At 41.7% G+C, this 25,456-nt stretch overlaps 1 protein-coding gene across 3 annotated transcripts in view; it reads right to left on the bottom strand.

Annotated features, from left to right (window-relative positions):
- Window positions 1-25,456, bottom strand: part of KIAA1755 (KIAA1755 ortholog) — a 58,672-nt gene that overhangs the window by 8,213 nt on the left and 25,003 nt on the right. For all 3 annotated transcript variants that reach the window (XM_072112077.1, XM_072112076.1, XM_072112075.1), the window contains 14 exons: window positions 22,815-23,012; window positions 22,431-22,554; window positions 21,370-21,463; window positions 17,003-17,089; window positions 16,653-16,769; window positions 15,734-15,832; window positions 15,501-15,649; window positions 7,226-7,364; window positions 6,553-6,675; window positions 6,209-6,400; window positions 5,137-6,122; window positions 4,126-4,375; window positions 2,039-2,128; window positions 1,572-1,793 (listed from right to left, as the gene is read on the bottom strand). In XM_072112077.1, the coding sequence (XP_071968178.1) occupies window positions 1,572-1,793; window positions 2,039-2,128; window positions 4,126-4,375; window positions 5,137-6,122; window positions 6,209-6,400; window positions 6,553-6,675; window positions 7,226-7,364; window positions 15,501-15,649; window positions 15,734-15,832; window positions 16,653-16,769; window positions 17,003-17,089; window positions 21,370-21,463; window positions 22,431-22,554; window positions 22,815-23,012 (2,870 nt within the window). The remainder of the gene's footprint in view (window positions 1-1,571; window positions 1,794-2,038; window positions 2,129-4,125; window positions 4,376-5,136; window positions 6,123-6,208; window positions 6,401-6,552; window positions 6,676-7,225; window positions 7,365-15,500; window positions 15,650-15,733; window positions 15,833-16,652; window positions 16,770-17,002; window positions 17,090-21,369; window positions 21,464-22,430; window positions 22,555-22,814; window positions 23,013-25,456) is intronic.

The following is a 25,456-nucleotide window of genomic DNA, read 5'->3' as shown; positions in this document are numbered from 1 at the left end:
GACGTTCTCGATATTACATCTTCCGTGCTGCATTTCACGGGGAATTTAAAACCTGTCTGTCACCTATATCCTGCCATCTTTTAAGGAGATGCAAGGAGCAAATCCTCCAGAACTTAAACCTCACTCCAAGATCTTAATAAACCGCCAGGCGAGAATATTTACATGGAGGCCAAGGGAGAAAACATTGGGGCACATTTACTTACCCGTCCCGTTGACGCCGCCGATCCAGAATGTCCGGCATGTGTCCTTCAGTTCACCATCTTCTTCCTGGTGCATGTAAGTGCGTGTCTTGCGACACAATTTTGAAAGTTAAATTCTGCGGTTTGTCCGAATCAGTCACAAAGCCCCCGATTTGTGTCACATGAAAGTCGGCACCGATGCGCCACAATCCGATCGCGTGCGACAAAAACCCCTGTGCGATTCAGGGCAAATCAGAAATATTTGGGAAACCCGACAGAATTGCGTCCGACGGACCTTTAGTAAGTGTGCCCCATTGTGTCTAATGGGTCTAGATTGAATGGCAGGTTAGGGCGATTGTTAAGAAGAAGCGGAAGTATAGATTTGTATCGTGTTAGCCATAGAGAGCAGAAGAAGAGTGAAGAAATCAGGCGACACCTTTTTGAGGCTAACTTAGTATATGTGTTGGTGAGCTTTCAAGAATACCAATTCTCTTGGTCAGACAGGAAGAAGCTGAAGTTATTTATGGATGCAGTGATTGCAAACTATTACGCTTGCATCAAGTCTGCATTTACTTTTTTAATAGAAATCAACGTGGTGTATAGGACTTATCAAGGCTGGGGCTCGTTGAGATATCCTGTAAGTGAACTCCATAATCTAAGTTGACTATTTCACTATAGCAGAACCCTTTAGCTATAAAGGAGAAATATTAGATAATATTAGAAAATAGAAACTAATTTACAGTTGTACAATCCATGGCTAGTATTTCCAGTCATGACCAAGCTATTGGCACCATTTAGCTTTTGGCCAAGAATCTAAATACAACCCTGTCAGACAGGAGTTCCTTGGGCCGGCCACATATATTTATACTGGGGGTGCACCTTCCACCACCATACAAAGAAAAAAAACCTTACAAGTGTCCAAATGAGATTGTCCTCTCATTGGGTTATAGCCTAAGCCCATCTGAGGATTCTTTGGTGGGCCAGTCTGACACTGGATGGATGCCTAGTTATCGATCTACCACTGGTAGCCCATATTGGACTGGCACAGAGAGTACCAGAGAATCATCTGATGGGCCCAAGATCTAACTCAATAATGGATTCCGGGGGTCCATCAGAGGACAACCCAATTTGGGGGTAGTCTTTTTAATAGGGGTTCTTGGACCCACAGAATTATTTTATCTCATAGGTCCAATGAACCCTAGTCTGACACTGCTGGTAACCTGCCAAAGTGTCATGTATAAAAAGTGTGTATCTAAACCATAGTAAAAAATAAAACATATATATCCCCTATATTATACTTATAACTTATAGAAATTATCAGTTTAAGGATTTTATCATTATGTGTTGAAAATATAACAGAATCAGACATTGTCCTTTATGCTTGTTCCTTACGTCACAATCCTGGATGTCATCCATGGCAAGGAGATCATTCCCGTGACGTAGCTGGAATCTGACAACCTCCCGAGCGGCTTTGAGCTCTGCCTCCCTGGTGCTCTGTCCTTTGCACTCCCACTCCATGTCCTGCAGGAGCAGGCTGTACTTGCTGATGCGCTGGATGGGCTTTAGAAGATAGGAAGACAGATCCATCTTGTCTCCCAACTCCTGCTGCTTCCTCTGTTAAAATAAAACACAATTTAAAGGATATTGGACTATTCTTAGACGATGATCGACAGAAACAATATAAACACATAAATTATACAAAATGTCTTGGAAATATATGTCCTTTCTCAGTAACACAAATAGGACACAAAATCTAATATTGTACTTGGCCATGGCCATCTGTGTCTATATGGTTGTGTTTGGTTCTGCAGACCAGCCCCATTCCCAGCCTCCTGACTACAATCTTACATAAGTCATACCTTGAAAAATGTGGCCCCATGTTCTTGCAGTAATCGATCTGACTGAGGTTTGTTCTTGCTGTAAAAGGCATAAAGTCCAAACTGTTCCTTCTATAATGTAAAAAAAAACTCAATAAAATACTGCTTCTTAACTTTTATAGAAAATCGCTTTACATTAGGCAGAGTCAGACATGCCATAATGACAAAAGGCTGGGACTCTATGGTTACTGAGACTCTGCCTACATTGTCATTGTGGCTTATTGTAGATTTGTCATAAAATGAACACCATTGCTGCCCAATACCATGGATATTGGGGCTTATTTACTGAGCGTCCTGGATTGCACTTTCCGGGATTTGCATGACTTTGACAGGTATTTAATAGGTGTCTGTGCTGGGATTGTGTCGCACGTGGGGGGGGGGGGGGGCGTGCCGTCAGACGATCCGACTGATTTGACTGAGCGCGGAATTTAACTTTCAAAATGTGTTGAAAGACATTGCAATTACATGCACCAGGAAGAAAAAGGTGAACTCTGTTGATCTTAGTGCACTCCGCGGACCGGGTAAGTAAATGTGCCCATTGATATTGTCCAATACAGTGGACCCTCATGCTTCCAAAAATAAAGGATACTAATGCTATGCAATACAACATACACCAATGCTGCCATTTACAATGGCCATTGATATTGTTTGATACAACGGATACCAAAACAAAGGCTACCATGCTTTTCAATGCAATTGACACAAAGGGGCAGATTTATCAAGCTGTCTGAAATTCAGAATATTTCTAGATGCCCATGGCAACCAATCACAGCTCCTCTTTAAAATATTCATGAGCACTGGTAAAACGAAAGCTGAGCCGTGATTGGTTGCCATGGGCAACTGACTTTCAGACAGCTTGATAAATCTGCCCCAATGCTGTTCAAAGGAATGGAGCCCAATGCTGCCTTAGAAATAGGATAACATTGCTGTCCAATACAACGGACACCGACAAATACAATGGACATTGATATTGTTTGATACAACGGACACTGATTCTGCCAAAAACATAGGCTACCATGCTTTTGGTGCCCAATGCTGTCCAATACAATGGACAGTGATGCTGCTCAATACAATGGACACTGATGCTGCCAAAAAAAGGATACTGATGCTCCCCAATACAACAGACAACAATGCTGCTCAATACAATGAACATTGATATTGTCCAGTACAATAGACACTGATTCTGCCAAAACATAGGATACCGATTCGGTTCAATACAATGGAAACAATGCTGCTAAACACAATGGACATTGATATTGTCCAATGCAATGGACAAATTGCCAAAAACATAGACTACCATGCTTTACAATACAAAGTATACCCATGCTGTCCAGTACAAAGGAAACCAATGTTATCCAACACAACGGCACCAATGCTGTCCAATACATTGAAGAATGATGTTGTCCAATAGAAGGACACTGATATTGCCAAAAACATAGGACACAGATGATGTACAATACAAAACTGACAGCGATGATGCCCAATGGACTCCAACGACTAATTATGGGATCTGTCATGGTTCCATCACAATGGGGCACCATTACTTACCCGGTCTATTTGCGATCCAGCAGCGGGTTCTCTGACGCTGATTCGGGTCCGGCCGGGATTCACTAAGGTAGTGGACCCAATGTCCACCAGGTGTCGCTGCTGCGCTGAAGTCTGCTGGAGTTCACCAAAGTTCACTATCCTATCCTGGATGCAGGTAAGTGCGTGTCAAGCGACACTTTTTTTAAAAAAAATACTGCATTTTTTCCGAATCCGCTGGGTTTTCTGACGGCCACGCCCCCCGATCTCTGTTGCATGCATGCCGGCACCGGTGCGCCACAATCCGATCATGTGCGCCAAAAACCCGGGGCAATTCGGCGCAAATCGGTAATATTCAGGAAACCCGTAGGAAAAATGTGATTCGGGCCCATAGTAAATGACCCCCAAGTATCTAATAGCTCTCCATGCTCGGTATTCCCATTATAAAAAAAACTGTATACAGTGACTTTGAAGCCTTTGATAGTAACTTCTTATCCTCAAGGAATAAATCAAGAGATTTAAGAATGTTTCTCTAATATACTCACATGTTTCAGGAAACAGCGTCCCACATGACTGGGGTCCCTTCTGCAGCTTGTAAGTTCCTGTAGGAAGACATGGCTGTGGAATTCATAGAGTTTTTCTAAGTTTCCAAAAATGGCGGCATGCTGCCCCCGTAGCGTTGGTGGGAGATCTGGCTGTTCCATCTCACTCAGGTAGTGAGAAAGAACATAACCCAAGGAGCAGACATAGTCCCTCTCTGTGGCAAGTAGCTCTTCCATTATGCGATGGAGCTTACTGGACAGGAATGAGATAAAAGATAAGATTAGAGGTCATTGGGATGAAAAGTGAGACCATTGGCCATTTTTATCTCTATCTAGAAACTCGTGCACAAAGCAAAGTTATGTGCAGAGACCTTGAGTAGTAGCAAAGAGAATAGAATAGAAGAAGACAGCTTATCTTTTGAATGGGCGCTAAGCTGCAGTGACTCGGCTCAGCCACTAAACAGAGAACGGCGCTTTCTGCTTCCTGTTCCTCTGTTTATCAGCTGCTTAGAACAGATCGAACTGACCCAACACTAGTACTTTAAGATTGTCTGAAGGATCCATCAATTTATACAATAATTGGAGGAAATTTATCAATCCCTCGCAAATAAATATATATCAATGGTCACGCAACTTTTTTGAACTTATTTACACAAGTAAGTTGCAGCATTTTATAGTTTTATGTTGCTCACTCCCCTTTTAATTTGTATAGGTATGTAATCATGGTGACCGGATGGACATCAGATTTATGAAAGTTTAATTTTGTACAAAATTTTACAAAATTCTCACTTCAGTGAGAGGGGAGTCGAATGTGGAGGAACGTTGCATAAAAGAAGTAATAGATGATGTCCAAATGTATGATATATTGTGCAGTGTATTCATCAATGTCATTTTTTAATTAGTGTGAATAAAACCTCTTACACCATACACATATATTATAGTGTATTTTCACATCTTTCTTCAATAGAACTGGTCTAATTTAGTTTATTATTCATTTTAACTAGTCACACTTACGCAAAGTTAAACTTTGCAGTCCAGTCATTGTCCCTGGATGACTCAGTCATGGCTCTTCTCATCCAAGGCATCCGGAAGGTTAGTGGTTCCATTGGTTGCAAAGGAGAAATGGCTGAAGAACTTTCTGAGGAGTAATGGGAACCTGAGTCCCCTGTGGAGAAGCTGGCATGCCTAGACAGGACACATCTTCTACCTGACTGCTTGACTTTACTACTGTCACTCTGAATACTTGAGTCATCACTATTGGCCCTGCCAAAGGAGACCCATGTGAAGTGGTCTGTATTTGTTGCAGAGGATGGCTGCACTGGGCTGGGTCTAGAAAGCTTGGGGCTGGGAGTATGTAAAATCTCTAAAGCTTCATTGTTGGAGTTCTGAGCCATCACCTCAGTGTTCTCTGGGTCAGAACCATTACTGTTTTTGGTTTCTTCACTGGTAGAACATCCCTGAGAAATGAGTGTTTCTCTTGGTGCTCTTGCGTTTCTTTGACTTCTAGATGCTTTGAGAAATAGACCCATGGAGCCAGCATGAAGACCAAAACTACAGCAGTTAATAACCGTTGACTCTGCAGATCTCATGCTGCCTCGAGGCCTGTATTCCTCTTCTTCCTTTTGGTTTCCTTGTCCAACTTCACTTGAGCAATTGTCCACACTGTCCTCTCCTTTACTGATGCTAGAAGACAAGGTGGCATCTTTGTGCCAGGCTAGGGCTGCATTTTGCTCATCTCTGCACTTCTCTAGAGTTTCTTCTATAAGTTGCTTAGCTTCCTGACATTTGAGCCAAGTCTCGTTCCACACGGCGAGTCCTCTACAGCTGCTCAGTTTGTAGGATTCTTCTTTCATCTCTTGAAATTTCTCATTTGACAATTCCTCTGTTAATCTCTGAAGGTAGGTCTCTAGGCATTGCTGGGTCTCTGGCTGGCAAAGCCTTTGTTCAGCCATCTTCAGTTGTCCCACATAGCGGCTGCAGCTCATGGTGAGCTGAATGATCTGGTAGAAACATCAGCCAACATTTAGATCTAGGACATTCAGTCATATACACATCTGATTTCCAAGTATAATAATTTTTAACTTACCTTATCACAAAACCTGTACAGGTTCAGCAGCTTCTCCAGTTCTTCCTTTTGCCGTTCAACATTCATGTAGAAGCTACTTAGTTTGGTCTGGAAGGCTCCTCTAGTGACCTTGAAAGAATCCATCTCTGGAAACGTGGACCCACTGAATTTATTAGCATCATCCAGAAGGACCAGCCCGTGGTTATAATGCACCTGTGGGACAATAAAAATAGATAAAATGTCCCTAAAAATAACCAAAGGAATCTGCACACATTCTAGGATCACCGATCCATTAATCATCTGTATGGTTTTTCTAACAGCGAGTAAGATAATCTACGCATTTAATATTTATCTAGTGTACTTACTGTTGCTTGAAGAAAGAATTCCTTAAACTTTTTGTGATACTTCTCCAAAGTTTCCAAAGACCACTCCATAGTGTCCATCTCATGTAACTGATTTTCTCCATCTTCATCCATCCATGAGGTAAGCTGTGGGGGTAAATCGTAATATAAAATGTTGTAGAGTAACAGAAAACATAGCTTCTTTCTTAGCTTGACACCTGTTGACATGTTGGGGCACAGTTACTTACACGTCCAGTTGACGCAACCGATCTGGAATCTCCGACGAGGATTCACCTTTTTCTTTCTGGTGTATGTAAGTGCTGATCTTGCGACACAATTTCATTTTTAAATTCTGCGGTTGTCCGACCACCACACCCCCCGATTTGTGTCACATGAAAGCCGGCGCCGATGCGCCACAATCCGATCACGTGCGCCAAAAACCTGTGACAATTAAGCGCAAAACGGAAAAATTCGGGAAACCCGACGGAAATGTGTCAGACGGACCCTTAGTAAATGTGCCTCGTTGTGTTAGATATTGAAGCTCAGGCCTGTACATACCAATGGATGACTGCTCTGGTTACTTAAAAACGTAACTTTGGAGTCTATAGACAATTTTGGTTTCTTTACAAAAAGTTGCTTTTAAAAAGTTGCTCCTCATTTATGACATTTTTGTTGTTCACTTCTTTGTCGCCTTTACCTGGTTAAATTGTTTTTCCAACTCCTGGATTTTTAGCATAGACTCCAAAAGTTCCAGTCTACGATTAGACTTAGTCACTAGAGCGTGTACTCGTTCTTCCAAGTGGTTGTACATGTGCACAGCTGACTCCACCGCGCTCCTAAAAGATAAATATAATTTACACTTTCATTAATGACCTTTTAATTTAACTTAATATATACATTTATATTGGCTAGAGGTGATCTAGAATTGGTATAGAGTTTACCTATTCTTAGGATAGGCCACCATTTTTAGGGGCCTGACTTAGAGCTCCAAACAATCTGTTTAAGGCTACATGCACACGATGTATGCTCGCCGTACCGTAGTACGGCGGGCATACATCGGCGCCGGGGAGAGGAGCAGGGGCTGAGCGCTGATGACCCATAGTAATATATGGCACACATCGCCATATTCCGTCGAAAGATAGGACATGTCATATCTTTCTACGGGCTACGGAACAATACAGTGCCGCATGTGTGCTGCACCGTACCACTTCTGTACGGCGCCATAAGGCCATAGAAGTGTATGGGGGACGTGAATACGCCGTATATATGTCGGCCGTATATATACGCCCCCCATACGTTCATGTGAATGTAGCCTAAAGTAAATTTTTTTGCCCACTCTTTTACTATTTTGCCTATGTAACTTTACTGCCTAAATAATAAACCTTGAATATTCATCAAGTGATTCAGCGTTTCTGATGCTTAGTGCTTTAGTGCTGTCTGCAAACTCTCCATGGATCTTTCTTTACATGTTTGATCACTGATGAGTATGAATAGCTGCAGCAGGAGATTATGTTTCATCCTGCTCAGTGAGATGGAGTGTGAGAGAAAGAGACATAGTGAGTGACGCCATTAGGACAGACTTAAGGAGGGAGAAACAGGAAGTTGTGTATATATGCAGAGGGCAGGTTTATTGAAAAGTGGTCAACCCCTTTAACCAAGAGATCCATACACATGTAAGCACCTCTTTACTTATAATGATGGGTGCTTCCTAATTGCACTCTTTTCTTCTTCTGCCCCTTGAGTTGAATATTTCTTTAATACGGTATGTAATCCATATGAGAATTTGAACCTTCCACTTACGTTTCCAGGAATTCTCCCGATATGCACCAATTCTCTGGAATGCCCTTCCCCGGACTATCATACAAATACCCAACATCCAAAGCTTCAAACGTGCTCTCAAAACCCATTTATTTAGGCAAGCCTATTATACTCGTTAACTGCATAAACTTTAATTCTCTTTTTAATAACCGATCCGATGTCCTCCTCCCATCTGTTATCCGGGAAACACTAGATACCAAGCTCCAGGAGTCTCTGCAGTCTTTGGACTTTGTATATAAGATGGCAGCTGATGGCTGGTTCAAGAAGCATTCTTATTTATTAAATTATTTTTATTTCATTCTCTTATTAAGGAATGGCTGAACCATTATACAAGCTCCTATAGCTCTTGTGGCACCCCCTCATCCTCATAGACTCTTACGAGCAGGGCCTTCAATCCTATTGTTCCTTATGACTCTGTAATCTCTTATTTTATTTGTATATGTTCCCCAGGATCTGTAAAGCGCTATGGAATTTGATGGTGCTATATAAATAAAGATTATTATTATTAATGCTAAAAAACCCAGTTCTCTGGATCGGCATGAGTCTCGGCAATGGGACTGCCATTCAGTGACGGACTGGCCCACCAGAGTACCAGAGGATCCTCCGGTGGGCCCTGGCACAACCCAATACTGAACCCAAGATGTCCATTAGAAAACAACACAATATGAAGGCTGCTAGAGTATATTTCCTGGGGGATGATGAAGAATGGGCCCTCTGATTGATTTTCTCTGGTGGGCCTAAGGAAACCCAGTCCGACACTGCTTCCATCTATCATGTATTTGTGACATGTAATAAATATTGACCATTAGAGTTGAGAGAATGAGAGTGAATGAGAGAACTATAATACATGATGGATAAATGTGCTGCAAGGCTTCTATACCAGTTGAGTTCCCCTTTAATGTGTTACAATGCCGCTCTATGTCCTCCGTAACCTAAGCCGGCAGCTGTATGTACCGACCCATTTATATGGATTCTATTCACGTGCACATGGACCCTGGGAACACCTAACCCTAACCCTTACTATATTTGCTTAATAAATTTAGTCTTTGGTTATTTCGCCAGTATTTATGGACTCCCAGTACCCTCTGCATTTATCTGCAGCGTCTCACTACCATTACCCAGCAGGCACCATCTTTCTCTGCATAAAACAATACAGCGACCTTTAATGCGAATGTTGTGATCTGCATTGATTTGCCTAATTGTCCTTTCTTTAGATCCAAGGACTCCTGTCTTGTTTTATTATCCCTTTTAAGTACATAATATAGAATTTTATGGATTCTTCTTCTCAATGGCTCATGAATACTGTACGTTTGCCAGGCTTGTAAACCACCATAGACGTCTGTATGGAGAATTTTATGCTGCATTTTAGTGTTTTGTGGGGGTGTAGTCATTCCACTTACTTTAGATTGTGTGTATGAGAGTCAATACCCAGAGAAACGTGTTCGTCAGTTTATTAACAATGCTTAATCTTAGAACTTCTTTTCAACTTTGCAGATCCGACAACAGCCCCCCATTTTACAGTATGGTTTCTTAACCCCTTCTGTCACAATCTGTGTCCCATGTGCAGAATATCTGGTAAGTTGCATTTTACCACAGCAATTTCGTCTGCCAGTTATATCACTAATTGTGGGAAGGCTTGAAGACTAGCTGGGATCAAGACTCTCATATACATCACATAATTAAACGGAGCTTCTGCTTCTATACCTCATTTTAATTCACTTTCGGAAGCAGCATGGGGGACATTATACAGCAATGTAAAAGGCATCTAGGACCTTTTTGAAGCTCACTGCTTTCCCTACTGTGACGAGCACCTGAGGCAGGCTATTCCACAGATTTACAGTTATAGTAAAAAAGCCCTGTCACCTAATGGTGATTAGACCTTGTTTTCTCCAGATGCAGACAGTGCCCCTTGTCTATTGATTTGATTAAACCTGGAGCAACTTTCCACCATATTATTTGTATGAACCATTCATATATTTACATAAATGAATCATGTCCTCTTTTAGTTGTCTGTTTTTCAAGACTAAATAAAATTTAAATTTCTAATATTAAGTTTAATCTATCCTCATAGCTGAGACCCTCCAAAACCCTTCGTTGAACCCTCTCCATCTCCAGGGCCTCCTTTTTATGGACTGGTGCCCAGAATTGGACAGCATATTCCAGGTGAGGCCGAACCAATGTACAGGGGTAATATTACATCCCTATCTCGAGAGTCCAGACCACTTCTGATACATGACAAGATCCTGCTGGCTTTAGAGGCAGCTGATTGACATTACATGCTGTTATAAACTTCAAATTGTGAAAAGTATGATTTTTGAAAGGATAAGGTGAAATCTGACAAATCATGCTTGGACACCTTGGCCCAAAACAGGTTAGTGGCTGTAGGGCTAAATAAAATCGTTATTAGTAATTTATTCCTGGGGGTTTCTTTTGTATAGAATCCAGTCTGAAGGAAGTACTGGACCCTTTGCCTGATCTGGGCACCATTTCTAGGCCTAATGCTCACTATGGCTCAATACTTGGGGTCCTTTCAGCTGACCTATTCTCTTTGGTCGGAAAGTAACAATGGAAGACATGCTTTCCTTATCACACAAGTAAAGTTTTTAGTAACTTTAGTAATTGATACCTAATGTGCTTAATATACACATCTGATGTACAGATGGAGCTCAATATGGACCTACGACTATTAACCTAAGCTTCAATGGTTAATCCTAAATGTCATTATTTTTCTAAATTCTCAACTGCTGACCCAGGCAAGCCACTGTCTGGAGAGAAATTTTACGTGTGAGCTCCTACAGGCCTTTCTGCTTGTTGACAAGAGCGGAGGATTCTGAGGACATGTAATGAGCAGTATTTAACACCTATCACTCCCCGGTGAGAACAAGCTTGGCTTATCCCAATGACCTAACACAGCTGTACCGCAGTGCCACCAAGTGGAGATGGAGCGGAACATATTTATATCTACATTTCATTCTGGTATGGTCTGGAGAAATAAGCGAATTCATTTGTAGACTCGCTACAAATCTGCCAATCGAGCACCGAATCAAGCAAATTTTTGGCTTTGGACAAATCTGTAACATACTGTATGATAATAACCAAAGTCTAATGCAGGGGTCAGGAACCTTTTTGGCTGGGAGAGCCATGAACGCAACATGTTTTAAAACGTAATTCCTTGAGAGCCGTGCAATATGCACATGCCCCTCAGTAGATGGGTAGCTACAGCACATGCCCCCCAGTAGATAGGTAGCCCCTGGACATGACCCCCAAGAGATAGATAGCCACAACACATGCCCCCGAGTAGATAGGTAGCTGCAGCACAGGACCCCCCAACAGATAGGTAGCCACAGCACAGGATCTCCAAGAGACAGGTAGTCTTAGCACATGACCCTCAAGAGATAGGTAGCCACAGCACATGTCCCCAGTAGCCATCAAAGGAGCCACATCTGGCTCCCGAGCCATAGGTTCCCTACTCCTGGTCTAATGGATCAGTTAAAATGTCCCTCAACTTCAAAGGACTCCATTTCCAATAATGTCCGATTCCAACTCGTCCGTTAGGCTGGTTTTTAGGACTAGAGGGGGTTAAATACCAATTTCCACAGCAATTAAAGCAACATCGTCTTGGACCCAAATGAAATCTTATTTAAAAATTGGGCAAATGATTTGCTCATCTCTAATGGTCTGTATTGATTCTAAGGAGCTTAGATCTGCTTTGCTGAGTCAGATTCCATAAGCTGTGGGGAGGAACCTTTAGAAATGGGTGGAGAATGCAGTCAAAGTTATTTTCTGATATGTTTAGTACTGATATATATATATATATATATATATATATATATATATATATATATATATCAATATTCTGAATTATTTTCTGACATAAAAGTATACATCTATATATATATGCCAAAAAGAAAAGAGACTGCACTCCAAATTGAATGTGAACAAACGGATGGGTGCTTTATTAGCCCAAGTGCAATGTTTCAGACCCTATTAAGGATTGGATTATTATTGTCTGGTGTGTCAAGACCAGTATTTTGGGATCTGCACCCACAGTTTTTTTCATGCTTTTTGGTGCTGCTGGACTTCTAATGTTCAAAAATCCTTCTACAGGAGGAAGGGGGGGGGGGGCAGAAAACTGCAGGAGTTTGTCTCCCTAATTGTTCCTGTGAGTCTCATGCTGTGAGAGGGGAGTCGGAGAAGCCAAGTAGGAGTTCAACCACATAATGATGGCATGGAGGAAAACAATATCCTTACCAACCTGAAAGTGTTTTTTCTTCATTGCTTGAAGTGTAAGCATCGGTGAAAATGATAATACAGCTGCTTACACTTCCAAGAATGAAGAAAAACGCTTTCAAACCAACCAAACAAATGGTAACATCTAAAACGCTTTCATTTCTGCAATGCTTTGAAAAACACATCACAAATGCCACATGTGACCGCAATCTATAATAATTAATAATAATTCCTTTATTTATATAGAGCACACAGACTACGCAGCGCTGCACAGAGCTTGGGAAATCAGTCACGGTCCCCGATGGGGCTCACAATCTGATCACCCTACCAGTATGTTTTGGAGTGTGGGAGGAAACCCACGCAAACGCTGAGAGAATGGATGTTGACCTTGATGAGACTTGAACCCAGGACCCCAGCACTGCAAGGCTGTAATTTTAACCACTAAGCCACCATGCTGCCCAATCTCATATGTTGTAATCTCCCCGGGGTGTGACTAGAGTGCTTTAAAAGTGCACACTACGGCCTCAAATCCTAAATTTGCAGTAGTGTCCACTCCTGTACATTAACCACTCACATAACTTGTGTCCAGGTTCATTTGCAACAAAAAGGTCTCAAAAAAAGTTGCAGTTAATAGGACAGAAAAAGGAAACATGCGTCACAAAAAAAGACATGGTCATACATAAGGTACAAGGAAGACTTGCCAATAGTATCAATTATACATCAAAGAAAAAAAACTAAGATAAATGTCCCCCAATGACTCCTGGGAATTTCGTAGAATGGATCTTGATGAGCCCTGGCCCAATGACAAACACTTTTGTAGTCCAGTATGACATATTTTGCCCTATTAGCTAGACAGGACCTGTAAGCGGGTGCTGTATTATGTGGCTATATACAAAAAAGGCCAATAGGCCTCACTAGGACTCATTAGTCATAAAACTTTACTTTTATTGAAATACTGTTTAAAAATATTTAAATACTTGGTGAGTTTTATTATGAACAAATCCTAACTAAATTATAAAATTTCGCAGATCATCGTAGAGACTTTGATGTGTGGTATTCTATGGAAGGAGGAGGTTTGTCTTGGAGACTCTTTGGGATCTCACTGTATACCCAGAGGCACCACTAGATGTCACTATCGTGTTGTTGGCTCAATGGTCTTTTATTATTGTGTGTATAATTGATGAGAGCTACAATGTTGCAAGTTCCTAATTCTGTAATGGATACAGTGTCGTTTTCCTCTCATGTATAGTCTTAGACACACGTCAATTATCGATTGAATGGAGTCATCACACACATACAGTGACTCTCAAATTACTTTCTACAGGCGCCTCTGCATAGTAAATTCACTGTGTCGTTTGGAGCTAGTGAGCGTATCGCTGGCAGTTAGTGTTCACTACCAGTCGAACTACTCCTCTATAAAGGTATTAGAGATCCCAGACTGGTCTCATTTCTGCGCTCATTGCTAGATGCTTCCTCACTAATATTCATGCCTTAGGAATCCACACACACACTTTATCTGCTAGTTAAAAATTATCCACACTAACGCCCCCCCGACATGTTTCGCCACATTAGTGGCGTCCTCAGGGGTGCCGGGGCTAGAGTATGGCTAATGAGTCCTAGTGAGGCCTATTGGCCTTTTTTGTATATATCTATTGATTTATGGACTCAGTCCAAGGGTCCACATCTCCTCTTGATTCACTGTATTATGTGGCAGCACATTACACTTTCCTTTTCACATCTCCAGAATGTACAGTAACTATTTTCCATAGACGCACACTGTGAGACACCTGTGACTTATCATTTTCTCAGTCTGTAACTATCACTCTCTGCTTCTTCCTTATGGTGTTAAGAGCATCAAACAGTAGTAGGTGTTTAACATATTAATCTATGCCGGTGCTCTCCAACCTGCAGGTCTTCCAAAACCCTTCATGCTTTTATGAACTCTGATGATAGAGTCAGTTACAGTTTTGATAAGACTATTCTTAAAGATAATTAATAAATAAAACATGACGTAAATATTTGAAATTATATATTTTACATTTTTATGTGACTTTTAAAATAAAAAAATTGTTTTAGTTTGCGTGTTTTCTATGGCACTCGTATTAAGATCACTTGCCATTTGTGTTGTGTAGATTTAGAAGTGTCAGCAGAGTCATCTCATTCTCAGTAATGTATGCATGTCCACTGTCATTCCCTGGTTGCTGAAACATAAGTTCTTTATGTTCTTAGAGACTGTATTAATTATTTCTATCTCCATAAACATCCATGGAAGGAATTTTTTTTCCAAATCAGGGCCCCTTTGGTCATACAAAAACCTTTTCATGATACATGAGGCAGTGGCAATACAAAACTCTGATTTGTGCTATATTTAGCATTTTAGAAACTTTAAAGGATTTAAATAGTAATATGAAAATATATGGTTTACCTGGAAAGGGGTGTGGCATCTTTAAAAGTGGGTGTGGCCTATGTTGCACTGCCTTGCTCCAAAAATGCACCAAAATTTGTTTTATTTTTTGGCATGAAGCTAAGACAACTAGAAACAGGTACAAAATTAGACTAGACAGTCTTAAAGGGGGTTTCCAGGAATTTTGGAAAGCCTCTGGGGGTTCCCTGTCTAGCTTCTGGTTACCAATGTTGCAATGGTCTTCTGGTCTAATGGAAAGTAAAGGAAGTGATACCCCATGGCTACTGATTGGCCTTGACACTCTTCTGACCCCCAGGTGGGTAAGTAAACTTTTTTTACCTCTTGATTTCTGCCCCAGCCTCAAGGAAGTTTTCCAGGATTCTTACAAATGCCCCTCTAATCTACAGCAAATTTACTATTTAGTATAATTTTAGTCTAGTCTTGTGCCCTGTCTAACTTCAGTATTAATATGTATCCCCCATTGTTTAGCTATACACTGGTATGGCTAATTTCACATTACCTGACATCCTGAGAGCAGTAGAAGCGAGTTGCCTCTTTGCGTAGTCTGGCCAATGTTGTCCCTCCATCCCGCTGTAAGGAGACTAAACGAGAGTCACTTAAAACCACCTTCATCAGCTCCCGGTATTGACCCATTTTCTCCTCGGCTTCCTATGAAGAAATATAATGAAATTTTTGTTCAGCAAATATGGAAATTCTACAAGAACAGCAGAATTTATGGGGACATGATCCTACCTTTGAATCCTGCAGAGCGCTACCTTCGTCCAGTTCTTGAATGGCGTGCTGCAGTAAGTCAGAGGATTTTCGGAGGTCTGCTGAGAATGCATCAAGTTTCTGAAATAAGGAAGTAAAGGGAAATGATTGATCATTGACAGAATTAATAGAATGTAAAAGTATCAGGACAGCCTTAAGCCCATGTCAAATTCTTTTGTAGTGTCTTCTAGAAATTGTGTTGGATCATTGGAACGACCCTGATCTGCTCTATCCCTGCTCCTAAACCAGAAGGGGGCAGTTACTTTTGGGGGCTGATTTAATTATTTAGACCTGGATGCTCCTATGTTTAATGGTCCATGTTTGGCAGGCATGGTTACCCTTCTCTTGGCTCAAACATACTAAGTAGTCCCTGGTACATCAAATATCTTTCCTTTGACTGGGGCACACTAGATCATCCCATAAGACCTATGATTGGCCATCATAATTTGGCTCATCTAAAAGTCATTCCAATCCCTTTGTTTGCCCATTTTCCTGCTTGCAATACAACTTCAAGAACTGACTCTTCACTTGATCCCTAATGTATCCCATCCCTCGACGGCTCCAACTTCATATAATGACCAGTTTTTCCAAGTTATCATCGGGCAGTAGGTTTCCCTCATTATTATAAAACTCTACCAATATACTTGTATATCTCCTTCTACAACATTTGTGCTTATGTAACATCACACAGAGGCTAGTACGGCTACTGAGAATTGGGAACATGAACTGCAGATCATGTAAAACCGGCAGAACAATGGCATCCCTGACAGCCGTTGTACTTATCAAAGTTCTTGACATACACAGAAGAGCAACTCAGAGGAGAAGTCAAGACATAAGACTTGATGGAAGATACTAGAATAGAAAGATATGAACTGTATTTATTGTTAGCAGGTAGTGGCACCTGATAAAATTGGACCCACTCGCTGTGACAGTATGGGTAGGTGCCTCCAAGGTCCCAGGTCAGCTGGCCAATGTCCACATATCTACCCAGAGATTTCAAGGAAGTTAGGACTTCCACCTATGGTTGAAATAGTAGAAACAGGGTCAGAGTACAGTAAAAAACAAATTAATTTGTATATATATTAATTTAAAGGGGTTAGATGAATTACTAAAAATAATGTTTTATATCAGAAATGACCCCACTGTTGTCCATGGGGTTTGTCCCTTGTCCATGGGCTTTGCAGCTAAGTTCCAATTAATTAGCTTCAGTTGATTGTACAAGTATTGAAGGGATGCACAATTCAGGCTTACCTGTAGTCCAGGCATCCGGTCCAGTTGTGGTGCAGTTTCCTTCTCTACAAGAATGACAGTGCTCTGGATGGAACCAGAAGAAGAAGCCTGAAGAGTGAAAGGAGACAGAAATGTACATTAAATATACATTGTGCTTTGATTCAACTTATAGGGGCAGCATCTTCAAATTTCTAAAAGCTTAGAATGTAATTAAAACACGCAACTTACTATTACCCAATACCACTTTCCCTGTTTAACCGCCAGTTCTGGTCTCCAATGTTGAATGTATTGACATGGACTTAGCTGGTTGATTGTCTATTTAGAAGCCAGAATACAGAGATTGTACTGGCACAGGACCAGTAGGTGAACATGAGTGAGTGTCACCGGTTTGTTAGCTTTGAGCCTGTCTGTGTTAGAATCTATGGATCTTATCTTTGAAGAGATAGAAGACCACTGATACTCCCATAAAGGGCCCATCTCTGAAGACATGGACAGGCCCATGGAGGACCCATCTTTGAAGAAATGGAATGGTCTATGGAAGACCCATCTTTTAAGCCATGGACAGGCCATTGGAGAACCCATCTTTGAAGAAATGGAATGACCCATGGAAGACTCATCTTTAAAGACTTGGACAGGCCATTGGAGGACCCATCTTTGAGGAGATGGTAAGACCCATGGAGGACACATCTTTGAAGAGATGGATAGGCCAATGGAGGACCCATGGGGTTCTGCTCTACGGTGCTTTTAAATGTCCAGGGATATCCCTTGTATAAAACAGGAGGCGGATGGAGTGAAATCATTGCCCCCTATATGACATATATGGTAATGGTGTTATTGCTGTATTCAAGATTTCTACAGACATGACACAGTAGGCATCTTATCATGTGAATATTAAATAGAAACAAATATCCTTAAGATCCTGATCCTACAGAATAATCCCCTCTTAATTCATGCTATAGGAATAGAGAGAATAGTCTGTGAATCAGTCAATGAGGCAGACAATGGTCTCAGCTGATGGAATTATTAGGCAGTAATTACCCATCACAATTGTCTCTAGGATCAGCTAACTGCACTGTGGCAAGTCATTGAAAGCCCCTGTTTGCAATTAAAAGTAGTCTTCCTCAATAAAATCCTCTTTACCTTAATAATAGGGAGTCTCGCTCATTAGTGGATATTCCTTCCCTTTCTAGAACACAACTAATGTGAGCAATTGGGTCAATGGCAAACTCACTTGTATTGCTCTGTAATGCACCAAGTAATGCAAAAAGAGTAACATAAGACGAGCTGGTAAGTCTAAGGGATGGCTTCTTACAGGGACCACTAATAGTGCTAACCAGATTGTACATTGTATCCCATTTGCAGGCAGTATATTATAGAGCAGCAGAGGCCGAGCAGATCTACATAGTTTCCTATATGTAGGCAGAATGTTACAGAGCAGGAGGGGTTGGCAGATTGCACATATCAGCAGTTGGAATGTAATAGATCAGGAACAGCTGAGCAGATTGTACATAATTTACTAAGGGTCCGAATCGCGTTTTTCCGGCGGGTTTCCCGAATTTTTCTGATTTGCCGGCTTTCACGCGACAGAAATCGGGGGGCGTGGCCGTCGGATTTGGAAAAAAATGTGGAATTTTTAAAAAAAATTGTATTGCAAAAATAGCACTCACATACACCGAGACAGAGGAGGTGAACTCCAGCGGACTTCAGCACAGCAGCGACAACTACAGAACAGCTTGTATAAAGTGTGCTATATGTAGGCAGTGTAATATAGAGCAAGGAAGAGTTAAACAGGTTGTAAATAGTGTGTAATAAAGCAGCAGAAGCTGAGCAGATTGTATATAGTATGCTATCTACTGGCAGCATGTTATAAAGCAGGCTGAGTTGAGCAGATAGCACGTAGTGTCCTATCTGCAAGCAGCATGTTATAGAGCAGAAGGAGCTGTGCAGATTGTACATTGGGGCAGATTTATCAAGTGTCTGAAAGTCAGAATATTTCCAATTGCCCGTGGCAACCAATCACAGCTCCCCTTTAAAATATTCATGAGCACTGGTGAAATGAAAGCTGAGCTGTGATTGGTTGCCATGGGCAACTGGAAATATTCTGACTTTCAGACTGCTTGATAAAGCTGCCCCATAGTGTCCTATCTGCAGGCAGTAATGGAGGAGGAGATGTGCAGATTACTTATAGGGGCAGATTTACTTACCCGGCCCATTCGCGATCCAGTGGCGCGTTCTCTGAACAGGATTCGGGTCCGGACGGGATTTATGAAGGTAGTTCCTCCGCCGTCCACCAGGTGGCGCTGCTGCGCTGAAAATCATCTGAACGCGCCGGAATACACCGAGCTGGACCAGGTGAAGGTGAGCGCTTCCCAAGCGACACATTTACGATTTTTAAATGCGGCGGTTTTTCCGAATCCTTCGGGTTTTCGTTCGACCACGCCCCCCGATTTCCGTCGCGTGCATGCCAGCGCCGATGCGCCACAATCCGATCGCGTGCGCCAAAATCCAGGGGCAATTCAGGTACAATCGGCGCAAATCGTTAATATTCGGGTAACACGTCGGGAAAAAGCGAATTGGGCCCTTAGTAAATGACCCCCATAGTGTCTTATATGCAGGCATTATGTTATACAGCAGAAGGTACTAAGCAGATTATACCTAGTGTTTGATCTGCAGGTAGTATGTTATAGAGCAGGAAGAGCCAAACAGATTGTACATAGTGTCCTATCTGCAGGCAGCATGTTATAGAGCAGGAGAAGGTGAACAGATTATGGATAGTGTCCTATCTGCAGGCAGCATGTTATAGAGCAGGAGAAGGTGAGCAGATTATGGATAGTGTCCTATCTGCAGGCAGCATGTTATAGAGCTGGAGGTGCTGAGCAGATTGTACACAGTGTCCTATCTGCAGGCAGCATGTTATAGAGCAGGAGAAGGTGAGCAGATTATGGATAGTGTCCTATCTGCAGGCAGCATGTTATAGAGCAGGAGAAGGTGAGCAGATTATGGATAGTGTCCTATCTGCAGGCAGCATGTTATAGAGCTGGAGGTGCTGAACAGATTGTACATAGTGTCCTATCTGCAGGCAGCATGTTGTAGAGCAGGAGGAGTTGATCAGCTTAATATATGTATGAAAAAGTGCATGTTTGCTGCAGCAAAGTACACTGAACATCAATGTAAAGAGAAGGATAGTTCAAAAGACAATTCCTCCAGAGCTGAAATCTTTTCCCTTTAATCAAGAGCTCATTGCAGTGTCCCCGCTCCCACCTATCCTGCGCCTCAGTGGTCTCACCAGTATAATGTGGCTCTCCCATATATATAGATGTGTTCATGGTGGCATCTTGTGGCTGACTGAGGAAGATAATTATTCGGCATTTATCATTGGCGGGAACTTAATGGTTGCCGTTTGGATATAAGTGTTTCCATCTTCTATATTTAGAGTCACTGATTATAGGAGCAGCCTAAACTCATTATAAGGCAGTCTCGCTCTCACAGGCAGCCGCCGTTATTACCACCTAATAAACTTTATGGAACCCTCCTGCCTAATGGTACAATTAATCCTCAAATGTCATTTTTGGGATGGGCACTCTAAGTCACAAATATCTGCACATTAACCGCTTATGAGCTGGAGGAAAGCAACGTAATAAAATGTCATCAGATGTGATGTGATCTGATTCATACTGCTGCAATATGTTGCATAGATGAAAACATGTCTCCAACCAGGCGGGCGCAGCCTCTGTTACCTTTATCCTTGACTCATATGGACAAAATCACATTATACAGGGAGAGTCCATAGTTCCAGGACACTGACATTTCTGAATACCCCAGTAAGTTATGAGTTATAGGGGCCTATCTTTGAAGCTGGAACACGGCCGCCATCTTGAAAGATGCTATATTGGATCATTGTGTCAATTTTTCAAAAGGCAAGGTGGTCATGTAATATAAAAGATGGGTTGTCTTAGAAATCAATTGCCATAATCAGATTTGCAATGTCCCTTGTGGTTTAAAAGTCTTCAAAGTGGAAATATGCAACAATTCCACATGCCCTGTGAAGCGCAGACATGTGACATTACGGTTTACAGCACTGGAACCTATATCAGAATCTATAGAGAATTTCTGTGACCACCTTTGATCCAATATGGCGGATCTCAAGATGGCGGCCTTGTTACTGACATAGCCTAAAAGATAGGCTGGATCAAATAGTTAGGAACCCGGATGAAAATCTATGGAGAATTTCTGTGACCAACTTCACATCTGCAAAATGTGCCTTTGATCCAATATTGCAGCTTTTAAAATGTTGTTCTGGACCTAGTGTTAAAGGTAGTCCCTAATGGCTTGGGATAGATGCAATACACCACACAGGGTGCCTATGACTCCTATGTACAAAGCCTCACCTGAGCGCATTGTAGGGCCGCGTGTAGACATGGAGATGGAGGATGCTTTCTGGCATCCACTAAAATAGTCAGGCCAAGGTCTTTTATTTCCTTTCTGCAAGAAAAAATAAAACATAATTCCATCAAATAAAGTCTTGTATTGTGCTATTTTATATTATCAGGAAATATATCTGCCTCCTTTCCTTCCTAATTGCTTTCTCCTATCCCTCCCTCCTCCCTCTCCCCCTTCCTACTTTACCGTCCCTCTTTCGTTTCTTCTTTCCTAAATGTTTCGTTTTCTCTCTTTCTTCTCTCCGAATTGCTTCTTTCTCTGTCCCCCCCTTTCCTCCTTTCTTCCTTACAAAATGCTACTATTCTCGCATCTTCTCCATCCCTGTCTTCCTTTTATACTGCTTCCCTTTCTCCCTCACCTCACCTTATACTCCTTTCTTCCTCCCTCATCTTAAAATCCTTCATTACTTCCTTCCTCTTTATCTTCCTTCCTCACTCGCTTTATCCTTCCTTCCTTTTGTCTCTTACTTCCTTCCTCACTTTACTTTATCCTTCTACATTTAAACGAACATCATACTGCTCTGTGCTGACATTGCTGTCTATGGTGGACGTATGTACGGCCGCAAGCCTGTGGGCGTACATACGTCCCCCATATCCATCCTTCCTTCCTTCCATCCTTCCTTCCTTCCTTCCTTCCTCCCTCCCCCCCTTACTTCCTTCCTTCCCTCCCACCCTCCCTTCCTCCCTTTCTTTACCTTATCCTCCCTCACCTCACCTTATCCTCCTTCCTCTTCCCTTGCTCCATACATCCCTCACCTTATCCATGTCATTTCTCCATCATCTCACCTTATTCTCTTAAACCCATTCTTCCTCCTTCCCTTCCTCTCCCTTCCTTTCTTCCTCACCTCACTATATCGACTTTCTTCCCTTCATCCCTCCCTCATTTCCCTTCTCCTTTTATCCTTTTCCTTCCTTTTATTTTCTCTATCATACACCTGTAATCACCATAGTAATGGTAGTAGTAAGAGATAACAGTTTTACAAAAATATGTTGTAGATGTCATATCTCACCTGGCCACGGAAACCAGATAGAGGAAGAGCCGAGCCACTTCTCTGACTGAACACCATGTAGCGTCCCATGCTGTGCTATCGGTGGTCACTTGGATTATGGCTCTGCCCAGTTTATCTCGACTACCTAAGATCATAAAGGTGAAGTCAATACACAAAAAAATAAAAATATCATCCTTTCCAAAGGTTCAGGCACAAAGCGGGGCAAGCCCGAGGTGCACAAAGTCATCAAGGTCGACTGTTGCCCATTTAGTTGTCAAGACAAGAGATTCACACAGTGGTCCATACAGGTTGGAGACTCCTGAGGGACGTCTACTGAGTATGGTAAAGCTATCTATACACAATACAATTCCTAGGTCTAAAACAAGATATTTAAATTTTACAAACCTGGTAGACAGGCAATTCCAGAATACAATAACTTGGCACTGAGATCCTGGCACTGGATTGGAAGATCAGTAATGGTCTCCCAAGGAATGGATCCTCTTGATGGTGATCCTACAATGGATACCCATAGTCCAGACTTGGATGGCACTTTTTGGACAGAAGATGTCACCTCAATCCCAGCATTTGTATTTGCTACTGATCCTGATTAAGGGAAAGACAACATTATATTGAGAAATATTTGAGACGAGTGTTTCATTCAGGAGCCTACAGTAGCTTCAAGCTTAAGTTTTGAAGGCTTTGCATTAAGTCACATAACTTCGAAGCTGGGACATTGCTATTAAAAGTATGTGACACTGGGTGAACCCCAATTCCAAAGAGGAGCCTATGGTTCTGTGTGTCACAGAAATATGTAGTGCTTTTGAAGAGGGCACATGAGGTCAAGGCCTATTTTTAAATTCTGAGGAGATCTGATGCCTGAAAAAATATGCAAATCCTTTACACAGCTACATTATCACCCTGAGCTCTCAAAAGTATGAGATCGATTGAGCTAAAAGTAGAGAGAGTAAGTGCACATATATATTACATATAAATCTGGTGCATTACAATGAAAAAGTGTTTGAAGACCCTACCGAACAACGGCCTTCACCTTAGCTACTTAGACCCAAATAAGTGTCAATTTTGAAGAGAACCCTACAACATCTCCACCAAATCCAGCTCTTTGCACCTTTAGGTGTTGCTCCACTTATTCCAGAGCAATTGGAATTATATCTCTTGCCTCCACCATTCCTGGCAATCCTTTCTGTTCAGTTACAATTAGGTTCTGCACCATCAGGTGGTGCCAGGCTGTCTACTCCAGCCCACAACCGCCTACCTGGCAGCATTCTTAGCATGTTGGGTGCCGAATTTAACATAATTTATTGCTCTATAGTTTTGGTAGAGCAAGGTCTTATTTAAGAAGTAAGAAATTAGTTTACACAAGTATTCAAATGTCGGAAATTTGGGAGAATTCCATATCCTATGCCATAAATGTCAGGTAGACAACCACCATTGGGAACTTCACTATTGTCCAGAATAGGGTTTCCTTCACCCCATTGCAGTATTCGCATGATCTTGTTGGAGAAAGAATGAAAAACTCACATTCTTAAGGCGATTAAGATTTTGGACCTATCAGAATTTCTTGATTTCTTTTTATTTTTACCCAAGATAGAAAGGGTTGCCAAGGAGTGAGTTCATAATGTGATATTTTTTGCTTGGATGTAGCTGCAGGTGGCTACCTCAACAGGGGCAGTGGGACAAGGGTCAAAGGACCCCTATCCTTGTCATAGGTAAAGGACCTGCATCCATTGGATATTTAAGACATATCCTTCAAGACTATACATATTTGTGATGTGGCAACCCCTATTAGCAATGATCAAAGGTAGACAGCCTCTGGATATGGGCTACTGGACACTGCCCTAATACCTTATTAATGGGTCGACCTCTTCTCCCATCTATAGCGAACAAGGAAGGTATAAATAAATTTCTAATTTGTTATATAGGTAACAGAACCAGTGTCAATTAATATTCATGATTCACTGTCCAATTACCAATCACAGCTGTCAAGCAACCAATCACATTCTTTCCCAGAAATTAGTTTACCCATCTTGATTGCTATGGAAAAATCTGCCCCGTTCTATTTCTTTAATTGCCCTTTCATAATAATGCACCATATCCCTCATGTAACATGCAGCAAATATACATCCAATATCTCTGCACTCTGTTCTTCCATAAATCTATAAATATCTGGATATGTTATTCTTCACACACCATATATTACTCTATAACTACTTCAAATGTCAATCTGTATAACCGCAAATCATACCCCGTGCACTGTAACATTATGTGCCTATCATGTGAAGCCGGTGCACCAGCATTACCTACTGAAATCACAGGTTTCGGCAGTGAAGGACAGGCCCATTGGCTTGCAAATGAGTTTTTCATAGACTGTGAGGTCGACCCGCACGGAAGGTGACTGATGACATATAATGAAAGTGATTTACTAACACTTCACAAAGTGCAATAACCCATATGACTCGGCGCTGATAAATACAAATGTCTCCAGGCTGGAAAAGGGTCACTGAACCTCCGGGCCCTTCCTCTTACTCTACAATTGGGTGTAATTTAATAGAGTGGATTGTGGTGAACTAGGCCATAGTGCTGCCTCAAAGGCTCAGAGGTCATATAAACCTTCTATACATTAACCTCAACACATAAATTGTGTCCAAATAAGGCTCCAGAGCCGGTGACAATGGCTCCGGTATGGAACTTTTTAGGTGGTTGTATCAATGGTGAAACGAAAGGGGTCGTAACAATTGTACTGGTGACTAGGCCGCAATGTATGAGAGGCCCGGAAACCCTATCTGCCTTATTTATCGATGGCCATTACTTTACTCTGTGAGGTGAAATGTCATCTCCGAGAGGCCTAGATACACTACGACACCATATTAGAAGTTGGCGAGGGTGGAGTGGACTGGAAATACTAGACCTGCAATCACCTGACATTTTTTATCCGAGGTCCTGACTATTGTTATGTACAATGTGAAGCATAATATGTATATAATAGTACACATAAACATTCTTTAGTGTGTTAAGTCGGATACCAGGGC

Source organism: Engystomops pustulosus, chromosome 6, assembly GCF_040894005.1.
Source record: "Engystomops pustulosus chromosome 6, aEngPut4.maternal, whole genome shotgun sequence".
Classification (NCBI taxonomy): domain Eukaryota; kingdom Metazoa; phylum Chordata; class Amphibia; order Anura; family Leptodactylidae; genus Engystomops; species Engystomops pustulosus.
The sequence above is the reverse complement of the archived record's forward strand: the minus strand, read 5'-3'. Positions and strand labels throughout refer to the sequence as shown.